Source organism: Pseudophryne corroboree, chromosome 6 (genome assembly GCF_028390025.1).
Source record: "Pseudophryne corroboree isolate aPseCor3 chromosome 6, aPseCor3.hap2, whole genome shotgun sequence".
NCBI classification, from domain to species: Eukaryota; Metazoa; Chordata; class Amphibia; order Anura; family Myobatrachidae; genus Pseudophryne; species Pseudophryne corroboree.
In genome coordinates this window covers 535,815,998-535,837,092 of record NC_086449.1, presented here as the reverse complement: position 1 = coordinate 535,837,092, position 21,095 = coordinate 535,815,998, and the positions used below count along the sequence as shown (strand labels likewise).

Genomic DNA, 21,095 nt, shown 5'->3' with positions numbered 1-21,095 from the left:
GGGGAGGGCAGATATAACATTTGTAGAGAGAGAGTTAGATTTGGGTGGGTTATTTTGTTTCTGTGCAGGGTAAATACTGGCTGCTTTATTTTTACACTGCAATTTAGATTTCAGTTTGAACACACCACATCCAAATCTAAATCTCTCTGCACATGTTATATCTGCCACACCTGCAGTGCACATGGTTTTGCCCAATTGCTAACTTTCTTGCTGCTGCGATCAACTCAGAATTACCCCCAATGAGTATAGTTCTTACTCCTCTCCTTCTTATTATTCTCATAACCCTGGGTAAGAGAGGCAGAGAAGGGAACACATACACCGACTGGTACACCCACGGTGTTACCAGAGCGTCCACAGCTATCGCCTGAGGGTCCTTGACCTGGCGCAATATCTTTGTAACTTTTAGTTGAGGCGGGACGCCATCATGTCCACCTGTAGCCTTTCCCAACGGTGTACAATCATTTGGAAGACTTCTGGATGAAGTCCCCACTCTCCCGGGTGGAGGTTTCTTAGTTGTCCACTCCGGGAATGAACACTGCTGACAGTGCTAACACATGATTTTCCGCCCATCGGAGAATCCTTGTGGCTTCTGCCATCGCCATCCTGCTTCTTGTGCCGCCCTGTCGGTTTACATGAGCGACCGCCGTGATGTTGTCTGACTGGATCAGCACCGGCCGGTGTTGAAGCAGGGGTCTAGCCTGACTTAGGGCATTGTAAATGGCCCTCAGTTCCAGAATATTTATGTGTAGGGAAGTCTCCTGACTTTTCCATAGCCTTGGAAGTTCCTTCCCTGTGTGACTGCCCCCCAGCCTCGAAGGCTGGCATCCGTGGTCACCAGGACCCAGTCCTGTATGCCGAATCTGCGGCCCCCTAGAAGATGAGCACTCTGCAGCCACCACAACAGCGACACCCTGACCCTTGGAGACAGGGTTATCCGCCGATGCATCTGAAGATGCGACCCGGACCACTTGTCCAACAGATCCCACTGGAAAATCCTTGCATGGGACCTGGCGAATGGAATTTCTTCGTAAGAAGCTACCATCTTTCCCAGGGCTCGCGTGCATTGATGCACCGACACCTGTATACGTATTAGGAGGTCTCTGTCTAGAGACAACAACTCCTTGGACTTCTCCTCCGGGAGAAACCCTTTTTATCCTGTTCTGTGTCCAGAACCATACCCAGGAACAGTAGACGCATCGTAGGAACCAGCTGCGACTTTGGAATATTCAGAATCCAGCCGTGCTGTTGTAGCACTTCCCGAGATAGTGCTACTCCGACGAACAAATGCTCCCTGGACCTCGCCTTTATAAGGAGATCGTCCAAGTACGGGATAATTATTTCGGCCATTACCTTGGTAAATACCTCGGTGCCGGGGACAGACCAACGGCAACGTCTGGAATTGGTAATGACAATCCTGTACCACAATATTGAGGTACTCCTGGTGAAGAGGGTAAATAGGGACATGCAGGTAATCATCCTTGATGTCCAGTGATACCATGAAATTATCCAGGCTTGCAATAATCGCCCTGAGCGATTCCATTTTGAACTTGAACCTTCGTATATAAGTGTTCAAGGCTTTCAATTTTAGAATGGGTCTCACCGAACCGTCTGGTTTCGGTACCACAACATTTTGGAATAGTAACCCCGGCCTTGTTGAAGGAGGGGTACCTTGCTTTCACCTGCTGGAAGTACAGCTTGTGAATTGCCGCCAGTACTACCTTTCTCCGAGGGCAGCCGGCAAGGCTGATGTGAGGTAACGGCGAGGGGGAGTCGCCTCGAACTCCAGCCTGTATCCCTGTGATACTATTTGCAGAACCTAGAGATCCACCTGTGGGCAAGGCCACTGGTCCCTGAAGTTCCCGAGACGCGCCCCTACCGCACCTGTCTCCACCTGTGGAGCCCCAGCGTCATGCGGTGGACTCAGAGGAAGCGGGGGAAGATTTTTGATCCTGGGAACTGGCTGCTGGTGCAGCTTTTTCCTTCTTCCCTTGTCTCTGTGCAGAAAGGAAGCGCCTTTGACCCGCTTGCTTTTCTGAAGCCGAAAGGACTGTACCTGAAAATACGGTGCTTTCTTAGGCTGTGAGGAAACCTGAGGTAAAATTTTTTCTTCCCAGCGGTTGCTGTGGATACGAGGTCCCAGAGACCATCCCCAAACAATTCCTCACCCTTATAAGGCAGAATCTCCATGTGCCTTTTACAGGCAGCATCACCTGTCCACTGCCGGGTTTCTAATACCCTCCTGGCAGAATGGACATTGCATTAATTCTGGATGCCAGCCGGCAAATATCCCTCTGTGCATCATTTATATATAAGACAACGTCTTAAATATGCTCAATGTTAGCAAAATATTATCCCTGTCTTAGCGTATTAATATTATCTGACAGGGTATCAGACCACGCTGCAGCAGCCCTATTTATGCTGAGGCAATTGCAGGTCTCAGTATATAACCTGAGTGTGTAAATACAGACTTCAGGATCGCCTCCTGCTTTTTATCAGCAGGTTCCTTCAAGGTGGCCGTATCCTAAGACGGCAGTGCCACCTTTTGACAAACGTGTGAGCGCCTTATCCACCCTAAGGGATATCTCCCAACGTGACCTATCCTCTGGCGGGGAAGGGTACGCCATCAGTAACTTTTTAGAAATTACCAGTTTCTTATAGGGGGAAACCACGCTTCTTTACACACTTCATTCATTCATCTGATGGGGGAACAAAACACTGGCTGCTTTTTCTCCCCAAATATAAAACCCCTTTTATGTGGTACTTGGGTTCATGTCAGAAAATGCGTAACACATTTTTCATTGCCGAGATCATGTAACGGATGTTCCTAGTGGATTGTGTATATGTCTCAACCTCGTCGCCACTTGAGTCAGACTTCGTGTCGACATCTGTGTCTGCCATCTGAGGTAACGGGCGTTTTTTGAACCCCTGATGGCCTTTGAGACGCCTGGGCAGGCGCGGGCTTAGAAGCCGGCTGTCCCACAGCTGTTACGTCATCCAGCCTTTTATGTAAGGAGTTGACACTGTCGGTTAATACCTTCCACCTATCCATCCACTCTGGTGTCGGCCCCACAGGGGGCGACATCCCATTTATCGGCCTCTGCTCCGCCTCCACGTAACCTTCCTCATCCAACATGTCGACACAGCCGTACCGACACACCGCACACACACAGGGAATGCTCTGACTGAGGACAGGACCCCACAAAGTCCTTTGGGGAGACAGAGAGAGAGTATGCCAGCACACACCAGAGCGCTATATAATGCAGGGATTAACACTATAACTGAGTGATTTTTCCCCAAATAGCTGCTTGTATACATATATTGCGCCTAAATTTAGTGCCCCCCCTCTCTTTTTAACCCTTTGAGCCTGAAAACTACAGGGGAGAGCCTGGGGAGCTGTCTTCCAGCTGCACTGTGAAGAGAAAATGGCGCCAGTGTGCTGAGGGAGAAGCCCCGCCCCTTTTTCAACTGACTTTCTCCCGCTTTTTCTGGAATACTGGCAGGGGTAATTTTACATCTATATAGCCTCTAGGACTATATATGATGTAGATTTGCCAGCCAAGGTGTCATATATTGCCCTCAGGGCGCCCCCCCCCAGCGCCCTGCACCCATCAGTGACCGGAGTGTGAGGTGTACATGAGGAGCAATGGCGCACAGCTGCAGTGCTGTGCGCTACCTTGGTGAAGACCGAAGTCTTCTGCCGCCGATTTTCCGGACTCTTCATGCTTCTGGCTCTGTAAGGGGGACGGCGGCGCGGCTCCGGGAACGAACACCAAGGTCGGGTCCTGCGGTCGATCCCTCTGGAGCTAATGGTGTCCAGTAGCCTAAGAAGCCCAAACTACCACCTGTTAGGTAGGTTCGCTTCTTCTCCCCTTAGTCCCTCGCTGTAGTGAGTCTGTTGCCAGCAGATCTCACTGTAAAATAAAAAAACCTAAATATACTTTCTTTCTAGGAGCTCAGGAGAGCCCCTAGTGTGCATCCAGCTCAGCCGGGCACAAGAATCTAACTGAGGTCTGGAGGAGGGTCTTAGTGGGAGGAGCCAGTGCACACCAGGTAGTCCTAAAGCTTTCTTTAGTTGTGCCCAGTCTCCTGCGGAGCCGCTAATCCCCATGGTCCTTACGGAGTCCCAGCACCCACTTAGGACGTCAGAGAAACATTGTAGCTTAGTATTTCGTATGCAGATACAGCCTCAGCATGACATGACTGGAGGAGCTGTTTAACGTGCAGGGAGGCTAGATGTAAGTGGACACATCTGTAGGGAAAAGGCACGGTGAAATAGCTGACGACCGGTGCATTACCTGTAGTGACTGATTTTCTCTGCCCAGCTCCTCCATGGCATATGTGGTTTCATCTACTTTCTTCCGTAGTTCTACTACTTTGGCTTGAAGCTTCTCAATTTCACCCTCACTCTTAAGATATCTGAATGGGAAAAAAAAATTATATATATTCTATTAAAACACTGAGCAGTCTGCAGTATCTTTTATGGAGCTTTAAAAGTAGGCTCTAATACATAAATATGAAGCTCTCTGTTTCAAGTAATATAAGCAACAATAATTTGCCCTGGAAACTATAGAATGACCTTTCTTGGCTATTACCATGCAGCTAATCTCCTTGTTCGCAATTTTTTTGGATGAAAGTGCTGTGTGCCGCGCCTCTGAGCTCTCCTGTATTTATACTAGTGAGAGCACCAGCCAAAGAATACTTTTATTTTCAACCAGGGTGGCCACTCAAGAATAGCAAATTGCGGTTGCTCAGCATGAAAAAATCACATGACATCATATTCAACCATTGTGGCACCAATAATGCCAAAACAATTATCACATATCTGCTTAACAAAGAATTTGGATGGTAACTCATCAGTCCGTCGACCTTGGTCAGTAAATGACCGTTCAAGACCACTGCATCATGTCACTGCCACCCTATGTAGTGTAGAGCCATCTGAAGGTAGACACCCCAGCCGCATAAATTAAATACTTACAAATGCATTATAATTACTTGCCAGTGTGCTGGCCAGCCGTCCCGCTCCCCACAGCGTGCGTTCCACCAGTCTGCGCATGCACCGTCCACTCTGTACACATTAAAACACACTCCAGTCAAACGGAACGCTTGTGCGTTCCACTGGTTACTAACTTCCGGGCGTTTGCACTCCAACCACCGCCGTGTCACTTCCTGTGACGAGCAGTGGGCGCTACCCAATCTCATAGGTTGCTAGGGACATCACTGTGGATACCGGGTGCCGTGAGCGTCAGGCTACCGCCTGCACATCACGGCCCCGGCTCCCAGACAGCACCATAGCACCAACGAAGTATGCCCTTGTTAATATACACCTATTAAAGGAATAGTTATTGCTGTTATTTTATATTAAGAACCAATAATGGCATTTATCACATCCACAAATATAATGCAGCATAACTGTGGAGCATAACAACACTGGGGTTGCTAAGGACAACCTAAGCCAGCAACAATAATCACAACCACCTACCAATCTTAAATTGTTAATATCCAATTCGTATTCAGAATCTATAATACATATGTGCAGAACATAGACATGTCCAACCCCAGATGGAATCCCACCAATGCATTCATAAATGAGTGACAACTGCAAAACTGACCATGGCTAAAAGCCCAATAAGAAATAATTACATAAATCCTTAAATAATCACAAACCTCTACTAAATATCAGGTAGAGACACCTGAATGTATTGCAATCTGCCACCAGACCATAAAAATAGACATACATATAAACAAAACAAAATATGAGCCTTAATTTACAAGTCAGCGACATAGTATCACAACACCACCGCTCATTATAATAATCATTTCATGTTGATACTTTAGTGTCCAGCTTAAAGATCCATCTGGACTCATTCTGAAGTAATTTTCTACCACGGTCACCACCCCTCAGCAGTTTTGGGACATGATCTTAATCATGCATTTAAGTGATGCAAGTTGGTGTCCTTTTGTCAAAAAATGCTGAGCCACCGGCTTATCACTTTGTTTATTGATGACAGCTTGTCTAATAGAGAGTCTATGATTCGCCATCCTTTCCCTAAATGTGGTGGTAGTTTTCCCCACATAACAGAGTCCACAGGGGCACACCAGGATATATATCACGTGGTCTGTGGTACAAGTGACGTGGTGCTTAATACCGATCTTCTTACCCGTGTGAGGTTGAGAGAACACTCTTCAGCATGCTGTTACACGTTGTACAGCCCAAACAACGATAGCAGCCAACTTTATAAGGCTTTAGCCACGTATTTTACATTTCTCTAACGTCCTAGTGGATGCTGGGGACTCCGAAAGGACCATGGGGAATAGCGGCTCCGCAAGAGACTGGGCACAAAAGTAAAAAGCTTTAGGACTACCTGGTGTGCACTGGCTCCTCCCCCTATGACCCTCCTCCAAGCCTCAGTTAGATTTTTGTGCCCGAACGAGACGGGTGCAGGCTAAGGGGCTCTCCTGAGCTGCTTAGTGTAAAAGTTTAAAGTAGGTTTTTTATTTTCAGTGAGACCTGCTGGCAACAGGCTCACTGCACCGAGGGACTAAGGGGAGAAGAAGCGAACTCACCTGCGTGCAGAGTGGATTGGGCTTCTTAGGCTACTGGACATTAGCTCCAGAGGGACGATCACAGGCCCAGCCATGGATGGGTCCCAGAGCCGCGCCGCCGTCCCCCTTACAGAGCCAGAAGACGGAAGAGGTCCGGAAAATCGGCGGCAGAAGACGTCCTGTCTTCAATAAGGTAGCGCACAGCACTGCAGCTGTGCGCCATTGCTCTCAGCACACTTCACACTCCGGTCACTGAGGGTGCAGGGCGCTGGGGGGGGGCGCCCTGAAACGCAATAAAAACACAATTTTTGGCAAAAAATACATCACATATAGCTCCTGGGCTATATGGATGTATTTAACCCCTGCCAATTTTTACATAAAAAAGCGGGAGAAATGCAGCCGAAAAAGGGGCGGAGCCTATCTCCTCAGCACACTGGCGCCATTTTTTCCTCACAGCTCCGTTGGAGGAAGGCTCCCTGACTCTCCCCTGCAGTCCTGCACTACAGAAACAGGGTAAAACAAGAGAGGGGGGGCACTAAATTGGCATATAAATATATACAGCAGCTATGTTAGGGAAAAACACTTATATAAGGTTATCCCTGTATATATATATATATATATATATATATATATATATATATATAGCGCTCTGGAGTGTGCTGGCAAACTCTCCCTCTGTCTCCCCAAAGGGCTAGTGGGGTCCTGTCCTCTATCAGAGCATTCCCTGTGTGTGTGCTGTGTGTCGGTACGTTGTGTCGACATGTATGAGGAGGAAAATGGTGTGGAGGCGGAGCAATTGCCTGTGTTAGTGATGTCACCCCCTAGGGAGTCGACACCTGACTGGATGGTCTTATGGAAAGAATTACGTGATAGTGTCAGCACTTTACAAAAGACTGTTGACGACATGAGACAGCCGGCGAATCAGTTAATACCTGTACAGGCGTCTCAAACACCGTCAGGGGCTCTAAAGCGCCCGTTACCTCAGGTCGATACAGACACAGACACGGACACTGACTCCAGTGTCGACGGTGAGGAAACAAACGTATTTTCCAGTAGGGCCACACGTTACATGATCACGGCAGTGAAGGAGGTTTTGAACATTTCTGATACTACAAGTACCACAAAAAAGGGTATTATGTGGGGTGTGAAAAAACTACCCGTAGTTTTTCCCGAATCAGATGAATTAAATGAGGTGTGTGATGAAGCGTGGGTTTCCCCCGATAAAAAACTGCTAATTTCTAAAAAGTTATTGGCATTATACCCTTTCCCGCCAGAGGTTAGGGCGCGTTGGGAAACACCCCCTAGCGTAGAAAAGGCGCTCACACGCTTATCAAAACAAGTGGCGTTACCGTCCCCTGATACGGCCGCCCTCAAGGAACCAGCTGATAGGAAGCTGGAAAATATCCTTAAAAGTATATACACACATACTGGTATTATACTGCGACCAGCAATCGCCTCAGCCTGGATGTGCAGTGCTGGGGTGGCTTGGTCGGATTCCCTGACTGAAAATATTGATACCCTGGACAGGGACAATATATTATTGACTATAGAGCATTTAAAGGATGCATTTCTATATATGCGAGATGCACAGAGGGATATTTGCACTCTGGCATCAAGAGTAAGTGCGATGTCCATTTCTGCCAGAAGAGGATTATGGACGCGACAGTGGTCAGGGGATGCGGATTCCAAACGGCATATGGAAGTATTGCCGTATAAAGGGGAGGAGTTATTTGGGGTCGGTCTATCGGACCTGGTGGCCATGGCAACGGCTGGAAAATCCACCTTTTTACCCCAAGTCACCTCGCAGCAGAAAAAGATACCGTCTTTTCAGGCTCAGTCCTTTCGTCCCCATAAGGGCAAGCGGGCAAAAGGCCACTCATATCTGCCCCGGGGCAGAGGAAGGGGAAAAAGACTGCAGCAGACAGCCTCTTCCCACGAACAGAAGCCCTCCCCCGCTTCTGCCAAGTCCTCAGCATGACGCTGGGGCCTTACAAGCGGACTCAGGCACGGTGGGGGCCCGTCTCAAGAATTTCAGCGCGCAGTGGGCTCACTCGCAAGTGGACCCCTGGATCCTGCAGGTAGTATCTCAGGGGTACAAATTGGAATTCGAGACGTCTCCCCCTCGCCGGTTCCTGAAGTCTGCTTTACCAACGTCTCCCCCCGACTGGGAGGCGGTATTGGAAGCCATTCACAAGCTGTATTCCCAGCAGGTGATAATCAAGGTACCCCTCCTACAACAGGAAAAGGGGTATTATTCCACGCTGTTTGTGGTACCGAAGCCGGACGGCTCGGTGAGACCCATTTTAAATCTGAAATCCTTGAACACTTACATAAAAAGGTTCAAGTTCAAGATGGAGTCACTCAGAGCAGTGATAGCGAACCTGGAAGAAGGGGACTATATGGTGTCTCTGGACATCAAGGATGCTTACCTCCATGTCCCAATTTGCCCTTCTCACCAAGGGTACCTCAGGTTTGTGGTACAGAACTGTCACTATCAGTTTCAGACGCTGCCGTTTGGATTGTCCACGGCACCCCGGGTCTTTACCAAGGTAATGGCTGAAATGATGATTCTTCTTCGAAGAAAAGGCGTCTTAATTATCCCTTACTTGGACGATCTCCTGATAAGGGCAAGGTCCAGAGAACAGTTAGAGGTCGGAGTAGCACTATCTCAAGTAGTACTACGACAGCACGGATGGATTCTAAATATTCCAAAATCGCAGCATATTCCGATGACACGTCTGCTGTTCCTAGGGATGATTCTGGACACAGTACAGAAAATAAGAATTTACTCACCGGTAATTCTATTTCTCGTAGTCCGTAGTGGATGCTGGGAACTCCGTAAGGACCATGGGGAATAGCGGGCTCCGAAGGAGGCTGGGCACTCTAGAAAGATCTTAGACTACCTGGTGTGCACTGGCTCCTCCCACTATGACCCTCCTCCAAGCCTCAGTTAGGTACTGTGCCCGGACGAGCGTACACAATAAGGAAGGATTTTGAATCCCGGGTAAGACTCACACCAGCCACACCAATCACACCGTACAACTCGTGATATGAAACACAGTTAACAGTATGAAACAATAGAGCCTCTCAACAGATGGCTCAACAATAACCCGATTTAGTTAACCATAACTATGTACAAGTATTGCAGATAAACCGCACTTGGGATGGGCGCCCAGCATCCACTACGGACTACGAGAAATAGAATTACCGGTGAGTAAATTCTTATTTTCTCTAACGTCCTAGTGGATGCTGGGAACTCCGTAAGGACCATGGGGATTATACCAAAGCTCCCAAACGGGCGGGAGAGTGCGGATGACTCTGCAGCACTGAATGAGAGAACTCCAGGTCCTCCTCAGCCAGGGTATCAAATTTGTAGAATTTTTGCAAACGTGTTTGCCCCTGACCAAGTAGCTGCTCGGCAAAGTTGTAAAGCCGAGACCTCTCGGGCAGCCGCCCAAGATGAGCCCACCTTCCTTGTGGAATGGGCATTGACAGATTTTGGCTGTGGCAGGCCTGCCACAGTATGTGCAAGCTGAATTGTACTACAAATCCAACGAGCAATAGTCTGCTTAGAAGCAGGAGCACCCAGCTTGTTAGGTGCATATAGGATAAACAGCGAGTCAGATTTTCTGACTCTAGCCGTTCTGGAAACATATATTTTCAGTGCCCTGACAACGTCTAGCAACTTGGAGTCCTCCAAGTCCCTAGTAGCCTAGGCACCACAATAGGCTGGTTCAGGTGAAACGCTGACACCACCTTTGGGAGAAACTGGGGACGAGTCCTCAATTCTGCCCTATCCATATGGAAAATCAAATAAGGGCTTTTACAAGACAAAGCCGCCAACTTTGATACTCGCCTGGCAGAAGCCAAGGCCAATAACATAACCACCTTCCACGTGAGATATTTCAGATCCACGGTTTTTAGTGGTTCAAACCAATGTGATTTTAAGAAACTCAACACCACGTTGAGATCCCAAGGTGCCACAGGAGGCACAAACGGGGGCTGACTCTGCAGCACTCCTTTTATAAATGTCTGAACTTCAGGTACTGAAGCTAGTTCTTTTTGAAAGAAAATCGACAGAGCCGAGATCTGTACCTTAATGGAACCCAATTTAAGGCCCATAGTCACTCCTGCTTGCAGGAAATGCAGAAATCGACCTAGTTGAAATTCCTCTGTTGGGGCCCTTTCGGCCTCACACCATGCAACATATTTTCGCCATATGCGGTGATAATGAGTTGCTGTAACCTCTTTCCTGGCTTTAGTAAGCGTAGGAATGACTTCCTCCGGAATGCCCTTTTCCTTCAGGATCCGGCGTTCAACCGCCATGCCGACAAACGCAGCTGCGGTAAGTCTTGGAACAGACAGGGCCCCTGCTGCCGCAGGTCCTGTCTGAGTGGCAGAGGCCATGGGTCCTCTGATATAAATTCTTGAAGTTCTGGGTACCAAGCTCTTCTTGGCCATCCACGAGTATCGTTCTTACTCCTCGCCTTCTTATTATTCTCAGTACCTTTGGTATGAGAGGCAGAGGGGAGAACACATAAACCGACTGGTACACCCACGGTGTTACCAGAGCGTCCATAGCTATCGCCTGAGGGTCCCTTGACCCGGTGCAATATCTTTTATAGCTTTTTGTTGAGGCGGGACGCCGTCATGTCCACCTGTGGCCTTTCCCAATGGTGTACAATCCTATTGGAAGACTTCTGGAGGAAGTCCACATTCTCCCGGGTGGAGGTCGTGTCTGTTGAGAAGATCTGCTTCCCAGTTGTCCACTCCGGGAATGAACACTGCTGACAGTGCTAACACATGATTTTCCGCCTATCGGAGAATCCTTGTGGCTTCTGCCATCGCCATCCTGCTTCTTGTGCCGCCCTGTTGGTTTACATGGGCGACTGCCGTGATGTTGTCTGATTGGATCAGTACCGGCTGGTTTTGAAGCAGAGGCCTTGCCGGCCTCAGGGCATTGTAAATGGCCCTCAGGTCCAGAATATTTATGTGTAGGGAAATAACCTGACTTGACCAAAGTCCCTGGAAATTTCTTCCCTGTGTGACTGCCTCCCAGCCTCAAAGGCTGGAATCCATGGTCACTAGGACCTAGTCCTGTATGCCGAACCTGCGGCCCTCTTGAAGATGGGCACTCTGCAGCCACCACAGTAGAGATACCCTGGTCCTTGGAGACAGGGTTATCAGCCTATGCATCGGAAGATGCGATCCGGACCACTTGTCCAACAGGTCCCTCTGAAAAGTTCTTGTATGGAACCTGCCTAATGGGATTGCTTCGTAGGAAGCTACCATTTTTCCCAGGACTCGCGTGCAATGATGCACCGCTACCTATTTTGGCTTCAGGAGGTCTCTGACTAGAGATGACAACTCCTTGGCTTTCTCCTCCGGGAGAAACACTATTTCTGGTTTATGTCCAGAACCATCCCCAGGAACAGTAGACGTGTCATAGGAACCAGCTGTGACTTTGGACTGTTTAGAATCCAACCATGCTGTTGTAGCACTTTCCAAAATAGTGCTACCCCGACTACCAACTGCTCCTTGGACTTCGCCCTTATAACGAGATTGTCCAAGTACGGGATAATTACAACTCCCTTTTTTTTGAAGGAGTATCAACATTTCGGCCATTACCTTGATAAAACACCCTCGGTGCCATGTACAGTCCAAACGGCAGTGTCTGGACTTGGTAATGGTAATCCTGTACCACAAATCTGAGGTACTCCTGGCGAGGATGGTAAATGGGGACATGCAGGTAAGCATCCTTGATGTCCCAGGATACCATGTAATCCCCCTCGTCCAGGCTTGGAATAACCGCCCTGAGCGATTCCATCTTGAACTTGAATTTTTGTGTTCAAGGATTTTAAATATAAAATGGGTCACACCGAACCATGCGGTTTCGGTACCCCAACCCGTGTGGAATAGTAACCCCGTCCTTGTTGAAGTAGGGGCACCTTGAGTATTACCTGCTGGGAATACCGCTTATTAATTGCCTCTAGCACAGCCTCCCTGCCTGAGGGAGTTGTCAGCAAGGCATATTTTAGGAAACGGCTGGGGGGAGACATCTCGAATTCCAGCTTGTACCCCTGAAATACTACTTGAAAGAAACAGGGATCCACCTGTGAGCGAGCCCACTAATTGCTGAAATTTTTGAGACGGCCCCCCACCGTACCTGGCTACACCTGTGGAGCACCCGCGTCATGGTGTGGCCTCACAGGAGGCGGGGGAAGAATCTTGATTCTGGGAACAGGCTGACTGGTGCAGCTTTTTTCCCTCTACCCTTGTCTCTGTACAGAAAGGAAGCGCCATTTGACCCGATTGCTTTTCTGAAGCCGAAAGGACTGTACCTTTGTCTGTGAGGAAACCGGAGGTAAAATTATTTCTTCCCAGCAGTTGCTGTGGATACGAGGTCCCAGAGACCATCCCCAAATAATTCCTCACCCTTATAAGGCTCTCTATGCGCTTTTTAAGTCAGCATCACCTGTCCAGTGACAGGTCTCTAATACCCTCCTGACAGAATGGACATTACATTTATTTTGGATGCCAGCCGGCAAAATATCCCTCTGTGCATCCCCCATATATAAGACGACGTCTTTAATATGTTTTTATGTTTGCCAACTAGTATCCCTGTTTGACAGGGTCACCGACCACGCTGCAGCAGCACTATCTGCAGGTCTCAGTCTAGTACCTGAGTGTGTAAATACAGACTTCAGGATAGCCTCCTGTTTTTTATCAACAGGTACCTATTAAAGTGGCCGTATCCTAAGACGGCAGTGCCACCTTTTTTGACAAACGTGTGAGCGCCTTATCCACCCTAGGGGATATCTCCCAGCGTAACTTATCCACCTGGCGGGAAAGGGTACGCCATCAGTAACTTTTTATAAATTACCAGTTTCTTAACGGGGGAACCCACGCTTTCACACACTTCATTTATTCATCTGATGGGGGAACAAAACACTGCCTGTTTTTTCTCCCCAAACCTAAAACCCATTTTTAGAGGTGCTTGGGTTAAAGTCAGAAATGTATAACACATTTTTTATTGCCGGGATCACGTCACGGATGTTCCTAGTGGATTGTGTATATGTCTCCACCTTGTCGACACTGGAGTCAGACTCCGTGTCGACATCTGTGTCTGCCATCTGAGAGAGCGGGCGTTTTTGAGCCCCTGATGGCCTTTGAGACGCCTGGGCAGGTGCGGGCTGCGAAGCCGGCTGTCCCACAGCTGTTACGTCATCCACCCTTTTATGTAAGGAGTTGACACTGTCGGTTAATACCTTTCACCTATCCATCCACTCTGGTGTCGGCCCCACAGGGGGCGACATCACATATATCGGCCTCTGTTCTGTCACCATATAAGCCTCCTCATTCAACATGTCGACACAGCCGTACCGACACACCGCAGACACACAGGGAATGCTCTAAACGAGGACAGGACCCACAAAAGCCCTTTGGGGGGACAGAGTAAGAGTATGCCAGCACACACCAGAGCGCTATATATATATACAGGGACTAACTGAGTTATGTCCCTAATAGCTTTTATATAATATACTGTATACAGTGCCAATTTTAATGCCCCCCCTCTCTTTTCCCTCTTACTGTGCAGGGAAGAGCCAGGGAGCTTCCCTCCAGCCGAGCTGTGAGGGAAAAAATGGCGCCAGTGTGCTGAGGAGATAGGCTCCGCCCCTTTTTCGCGGCCTATTCTCCCGTTTTTTATGGAATTCTGGCAGGGGTATTTACCTCATATATAGCCCCTGGGGCCATATATTGAGGTATTTTAGCCAGCCAAGGTGTTTTTATTGCTGCCTCAGGGCGCCCCCCCCAGCGCCCTGCACCCTCAGTGACCGGAGTGTGAAGTGTGTGAGAGGAGCAATGGCGCACAGCTGCAGTGCTGTGCGCTACCTTGGTGAAGACAGAGTCTTCATGCCGCCGATTTTCCGGACCATCTTCTTGCTTCTGGCTCTGTAAGGGGGACGGCGGCGCGGCTCCGGGACCGAACATCAAGGCTGGGCCTGCGGTCGATCCCTCTGGAGCTAATGGTGTCCAGTAGCCTAAGAAGCCCAATCCGGCTGCAAGCAGGCGAGTTCGCTTCTTCTCCCCTTAGTCCCTCGCTGCAGTGAGCCTGTTGCCAGCAGGTCTCACTGAAAATAACAAATTCTAAGACTATAACTTTCTAAGAGCTCAGGAGAGCCCCTAGTGTGCATCCAACCTCGGCCGGGCACGAAATCTAACTGAGGCTTGGAGGAGGGTCATAGTGGGAGGAGCCAGTGCACACCAGGTAGTCTAAGATCTTTCTAGAGTGCCCAGCCTCCTTCGGAGCCCGCTATTCCTCATGGTCCTTACGGAGTTCCCAGCATCCACTAGGACGTTAGAGAAAAAGGTGTTTCTCCCGGAGGAGAAAGCCAAGGAGTTATCCGACCTAGTCAGGAACCTCCTAAGACCAGGCCAAGTGTCAGTACATCAATGCACAAGGGTCCTGGGAAAGATGGTGGCTTCTTACGAAGCGATTCCATTCGGCAGATTCCACGCAAGAACTTTTCAGTGGGATCTGCTGGACAAATGGTCCGGATCGCATCTTCAAATGCATCAGCGGATAACCCTGTCTCCAAGGACAAGGGTGTCTCTCCTGTGGTGGTTACAGAGTGCTCATCTCCTAGAGGGCCGCAGATTCGGCATTCAGGATTGGGTCCTGGTGACCACGGATGCCAGCCTGAGAGGCTGGGGAGCAGTCACACAGGGAAGAAATTTCCAGGGCTTGTGGTCAAGCATGGAAACGTCACTTCACATAAATATCCTGGAACTAAGGGCCATTTACAATGCCCTAAGTCAGGCAAGACCTCTGCTTCAGGGTCAGCCGGTGTTGATCCAGTCGGACAACATCACGGCAGTCGCCCACGTAAACAGACAGGGCGGCACAAGAAGCAGGAGGGCAATGATGGAAGTGGCAAGGATTCTTCTCTGGGCGGAGAATCATGTGATAGCACTGTCAGCAGTGTTCATTCCGGGAGTGGACAACTGGGAAGCAGACTTCCTCAGCAGACACGATCTTCACCCGGGGGAGTGGGGACTTCACCCAGAAGTCTTCCACATGATTGTGAACCGTTGGGAAAAACCAAAAGGTGGACATGATGGCGTCCCGCCTCAACAAAAAAACTGGACAGATATTGCGCCAGGTCAAGGGACCCTCAGGCAATAGCTGTGGACGCTCTGGTAACACCGTGGGTGTACCAGTCAGTGTATGTGTTCCCTCCTCTTCCTCTCATACCAAAAGTACTGAGAATCATAAGAAGGAGAGGAGTAAAGACTATACTCGTGGCTCCGGATTGGCCAAGAAGGACTTGGTACCCGGAAATTCAAGAGATGCTCACGGAAGACCCGTGGCCTCTACCTCTAAGAAAGGACCTGCTCCAGCAGGGACCATGTCTGTTCCAAGACTTACCGCGGCTGCGTTTGACGGCATGGCGGTTGAACGCCGGATCCTGAAGGAAAAAGGCATTCCGGATGAAGTCATCCCTACCCTGATCAAAGCCAGGAAGGATGTAACCGTACAACATTATCACCGTATTTGGCGTAAATATGTTGCGTGGTGCGAGGCCAGGAAGGCCCCTACAGAGGAATTTCAACTGGGTCGTTTCCTGCATTTCCTGCAAACAGGACTGTCTATGGGCCTCAAATTAGGGTCCATTAAGGTTCAAATTTCGGCCCTGTCAATATTCTTCCAAAAAGAACTGGCTTCTGTTCCTGAAGTTCAGACTTTTGTCAAGGGAGTACTGCATATACAGCCTCCTTTTGTGCCTCCAGTGGCACCTTGGGATCTCAATGTAGTTTTGGGATTCCTAAAATCACATTGGTTTGAACCACTCACCACTGTGGACTTAAAATATCTCACATGGAAAGTGGTAATGCTGTTAGCCCTGGCTTCAGCCAGGCGTGTCTCAGAATTGGCGGCTTTATCCTATAAAAGCCCTTACCTAATTTTTCATACGGACATGGCAGAATTGAGGACTCGTCCTCAATTTCTCCCTAAGGTGGTTTCAGCTTTTCACTTAAACCAGCCTATTGTGGTGCCTGCGGCTACTAGGGACTTGGAGGATTCCAAGTTGCTGGACGTAGTCAGGGCCCTGAAAATATATGTTTCCAGGACGGCTGGAGTCAGAAAATCTGATTCGCTGTTTATCCTGTATGCACCCAACAAGCTGGGTGCTCCTGCTTCTAAGCAGACGATTGCTCGTTGGATTTGTAGTACAATTCAGCTTGCACATTCTGTGGCAGGCCTGCCACAGCCAAAATCTGTAAAAGCCCATTCCACACGGAAAGTGGGCTCATCTTGGGCGGCTGCCCGAGGGGTCTCGGCTTTACAACTTTGCCGAGCAGCTACTTGGTCAGGGGCAAACACGTTTGCTAAATTCTACAAATTTGATACCCTGGCTGAGGAGGACCTGGAGTTCTCTCATTCGGTGCTGCAGAGTCATCCGCACTCTCCCGCCCGTTTGGGAGCTTTGGTATAATCCCCATGGTCCTTTCGGAGTCCCCAGCATCCACTAGGACGTTAGAGAAAATAAGAATTTACTTACCGATAATTCTATTTCTCATAGTCCGTAGTGGATGCTGGGCGCCCATCCCAAGTGCGGATTGTCTGCATTACTTGTACATAGTTATTGTTACAAAAATCGGGTTATTGTTGTTGTGAGCCATCTTTTCAGAGGCTCCTTCTGTTATCATGCTGTTAACTGGGTTCAGATCACAAGTTGTACGGTGTGATTGGTGTGGCTGGTATGAGTCTTACCCGGGATTCAAAATCCTTCCTTATTGTGTACGCTCGTCCGGGCACAGTATCCTAACTGAGGCTTGGAGGAGGGTCATAGGGGGAGGAGCCAGTGCACACCAAGTAGTCCTAAAGCTTTTTACTTTTGTGCCCAGTCTCCTGCGGAGCCGCTATTCCCCATGGTCCTTTCGGAGTCCCCAGCATCCACTACGGACTATGAGAAATAGAATTATCGGTAAGTAAATTCTTATTTTTACTGTTGGTATTAAAATTCTTCATTGGCTGCATAAGTAACTGCTTATAGTTTGGTCCACGTGCAAATGATACCAGTGGCTTCTTAGCTACATTCTTAAACGTTCTGTCTGTACCAATTATTGGCCAATGTCTTCTAACAGAACTAGCAAAAGCAGGTGCATTATCATCATACTGGGTCGTAATCACCATTTTATCGGACATCTGTGATTTAGATCTAGTCGATCCACCTGCAAAAATGTATCTCGCCCTCTTTAATGCTTTCTTTACCAAACCAGCTGCATAACCTCTGTCTTCGAATCTCGCAGCCATTTCAAGGAATTGTTCCTCCCTTAAGTCACTCTGTGTATTATTCCGCATTACGCGGAGAAATTGCGAGATAGGAAGTCCATTCTTAAGGGCTCCAGGGTGGTGACTAGTGGAGTACAAAAATGTGTTTCTGTCAGTATTTTTACGGAAGAAAGTAGTTCCAAATGAGTTCTCCTTTCGTTCAATTTGCCACTCAAGTGGATCAAATGTTTTGCTCGGAACAAATGACAGTCCTTTTACTAATACACTCTTCTCACTGTTGGATAATTCGTGACTAGACAAATTGAAAATTAATTTTTCTTGCTCTTCACGCTTTTGGCTCTTCCACGTCCTTTCCCGTTTGAATTGCCCGCCTCTCCTTGTGTGTCTACTTTTTTGGTGCCTATTTTGCGTGTGGTCATCCCTAAAGGGATGTTCTTGGCACCAGATTTAGAACTACGAGGTTCTTGCTCACTGCCAGTGCTACTGTTTTCAACAGATGTTTCAGTGTCAGCGAAAGTTTTAGGATATCTCCGTCTGCGGAAGAACGGGCGTTTATTCTCTGCTGATGTAAAAGGACTGTAATTTGTTCCGAGCAAAACATTTGATCCACTTCAGTGGCAAATTGAAAGAAATCAATTATATCGCAAGCTTAAATTAAAAGAACATTTTTTTGAATAAACCAACAGCTGTCTCGACTGAGATCCCGGGCAAATTAGCTCAATTTAAGAAAAAATCTTCATTTGACCCTTTGTCGAACAATTCTAGTATCAAAACCTTTATTAGAATGGTGGATCAGGAAGTGAACACATTGAATGTAACCACGACTACTTCGAATCTAACCAAATCAGAGAGACTGGCATTAAAATCTTTGTCTAACAACGAGTTATTGATTATACGCCCCGCAGACAAGGGTGGGGCCATTGTGCTACAGGACCTGCCAGACTATAAGACCGAGATACAACGTCAATTGGATGAACCTGGGGTTTATAGTAAATTGAGGGGTAATCCCTCTTCAGTGTTTTTGAAAGAATTACGTGAAGCGCTTATTATGGCTAAGGATGTGGGTTTTATTTCTGAGGAAGTATATGATCTATTAATACCTGAATTCCCTGTAGTGCCATTAATTTATACTTTACCTAAGATACATAAGGGTATCAACCCGCCCCCAGGACGCCCTATAATATCTGCAAGAGGGTCGTTATTTCAACCCACCGCCATTCTGTTGGATTCTATGTTACAACCCTTAATTCAGAAACAACCGTATTTTCTGTTAGACACTACGATGTTGTTAAACAAATTGAACGGTTTAGGAGTGCTGCCGGATGAGTTGTGGTTGGTTACAATTGATGTAACCAGCCTATATACTGGTCATTCCTCATCAAGAGGGTGTGGCCTGTCAAAAAATTTTTGTCTACTCAAAGTGATCTTTCCTCTATACATATAGATATGTTATTGATGCTACTAGAATTAATTCTTACGAATAACTTTTTTCTGTATGACAATACATTTTTTCTACAGAACCGTGGGTGTGCGATGGGTTCTGCCGTCGCACCGGCCTATGCAAATATCTATATGTTTGATGTTGAACTTCATTTATTTTTCAAAGATCCATCTATTGCCTTGAATGTATTTTTTTACACCACGTATATAGATGATCTTTTGTTATTTTGGAATGGTCCCATAGAGATGTTGATCGGTGTTTTGGATAGTCATAACGTTACTACAAGCCCTATCAAACTAACTTACACAATGAGTCAACATCAGATTGCATTTTTAGATGTGATGATTACTCGGAATGGGCCTAGAATTGATACCAGCGTTTCTTGTAAGAGCACTGACCGGAATACCTTCCTACATAATTCCAGTTGCCATCCTAGGAATTTGAAGGGTGGGTTGCCCTATTCACAAATGATCCGCATTTTGCGGATCAACAGTGATGTTGGACTAGCCGCAACTCAAATCGATGATTTAATCAATAAATTTATGGATAGAGGCTATAATTATCAGTCTCTACAGGAATGTAAAAGGAAGGTTTTAGCCATGGACAGGAATTCATTATTATCCAAACAACAGAAGGATAATTCCTCGTTGTCATTGCCTTGGGTTAATACATTTAATACAGCCTCTAATAAGATTAAAAACATTGTAAAGAAACACTGGAACCTTATCCAATCAGATGAGGATTTGGGATTAAGTGATACGAGATTAATGCCATGCTATAGACGTGCCAGAAACCTTAAAGATATACTAGTGAGGACCGATATTTCGGGTAGGGGGGTACCCCGTACGGGTTTTTTGCAACAGAAAAAGAATGGTTGTTTTAAATGTAGTTGTACTACCTGTAAGTTTTTGCTTACGGGTGAAACATTTTATCATCCGCGCACAGGTAAAAAGTACCAGATTCAGCATCATCTCACCTGTGAATCGTCATACGTAGTATATCAGATTGTGTGCCCTTGTGGCCTTGCTTATGTGGGCAAAACGACCCGCAAGTTTAAAGAGCGTATGACGGCCCACAGGTCAGCTATACGACTGGCTCTTAACAATGGCACCAGTGACCAACCGGTGGCACGCCACTTTTTAGAGGCACGCCACAATTTAGTCAGTCTAAAGTACCGCATGATCGACCACATCCGACCTCGTTTACGGGGCGGGGATCGTGGATCGGCTTTGTTACGTTGTGAATCTCGTTGGATTCACCGTTTGGATATGGTGTATCCTAGAGGTTTAAATGAAATGATATCGCTATCTTGCTTTAATTAGCCTATGGTCTCCCAATGATCGTGATTAATCATGTGTTATCTGCTCTTGGCGCTATTAATCTTAATTAATTTGAGTAATGGGATAGTAAATGCATTACATACACTGTATATATATTATATATGCTTTTGAATGATTCTATCTTTGTAGCTGCTGTATTCCCCTCCCCTTTGTTGTATACACACCCCGGGTGTCCATGGTGATGGTGATGCTGGCGTGCGCCGTTCGGCGCGATGACGTCATCTGTGAGTGACACGGCCGAGGGAGCCGGGTCCCGGCGGCGAACACACCTGAACACATTCAGTGAGGGGATATAAGGTAAGCTTTTTGATGGTGTATATGTATCCTGACGAAAATTCTGTCGAATTGAAACGTTGAAACAAGCCCTCTGTGTGGCGTTTTTTGTCCTTGAAACTACCAGCCGTGAGTGCCGCCTCTCTGTACATGTATATGTATATATATATATATATATATATATATATATATATATATA

General features: G+C 47.5%; 1 protein-coding gene across 5 annotated transcripts in view; it reads right to left on the bottom strand.

Annotated features, from left to right (window-relative positions):
• EEA1 (early endosome antigen 1) overlaps positions 1-21,095 on the bottom strand; it is a 328,705-nt gene that overhangs the window by 9,238 nt on the left and 298,372 nt on the right. For 4 of the 5 annotated variants that reach the window (XM_063927626.1, XM_063927625.1, XM_063927627.1 and 1 more), the window contains one exon: positions 4,296-4,416. The exons of the other annotated variant lie outside the window; for it this stretch is intronic. In XM_063927626.1, the coding sequence (XP_063783696.1) occupies positions 4,296-4,416 (121 nt within the window). The remainder of the gene's footprint in view (positions 1-4,295; positions 4,417-21,095) is intronic. 5 annotated transcript variants of the gene reach the window in all.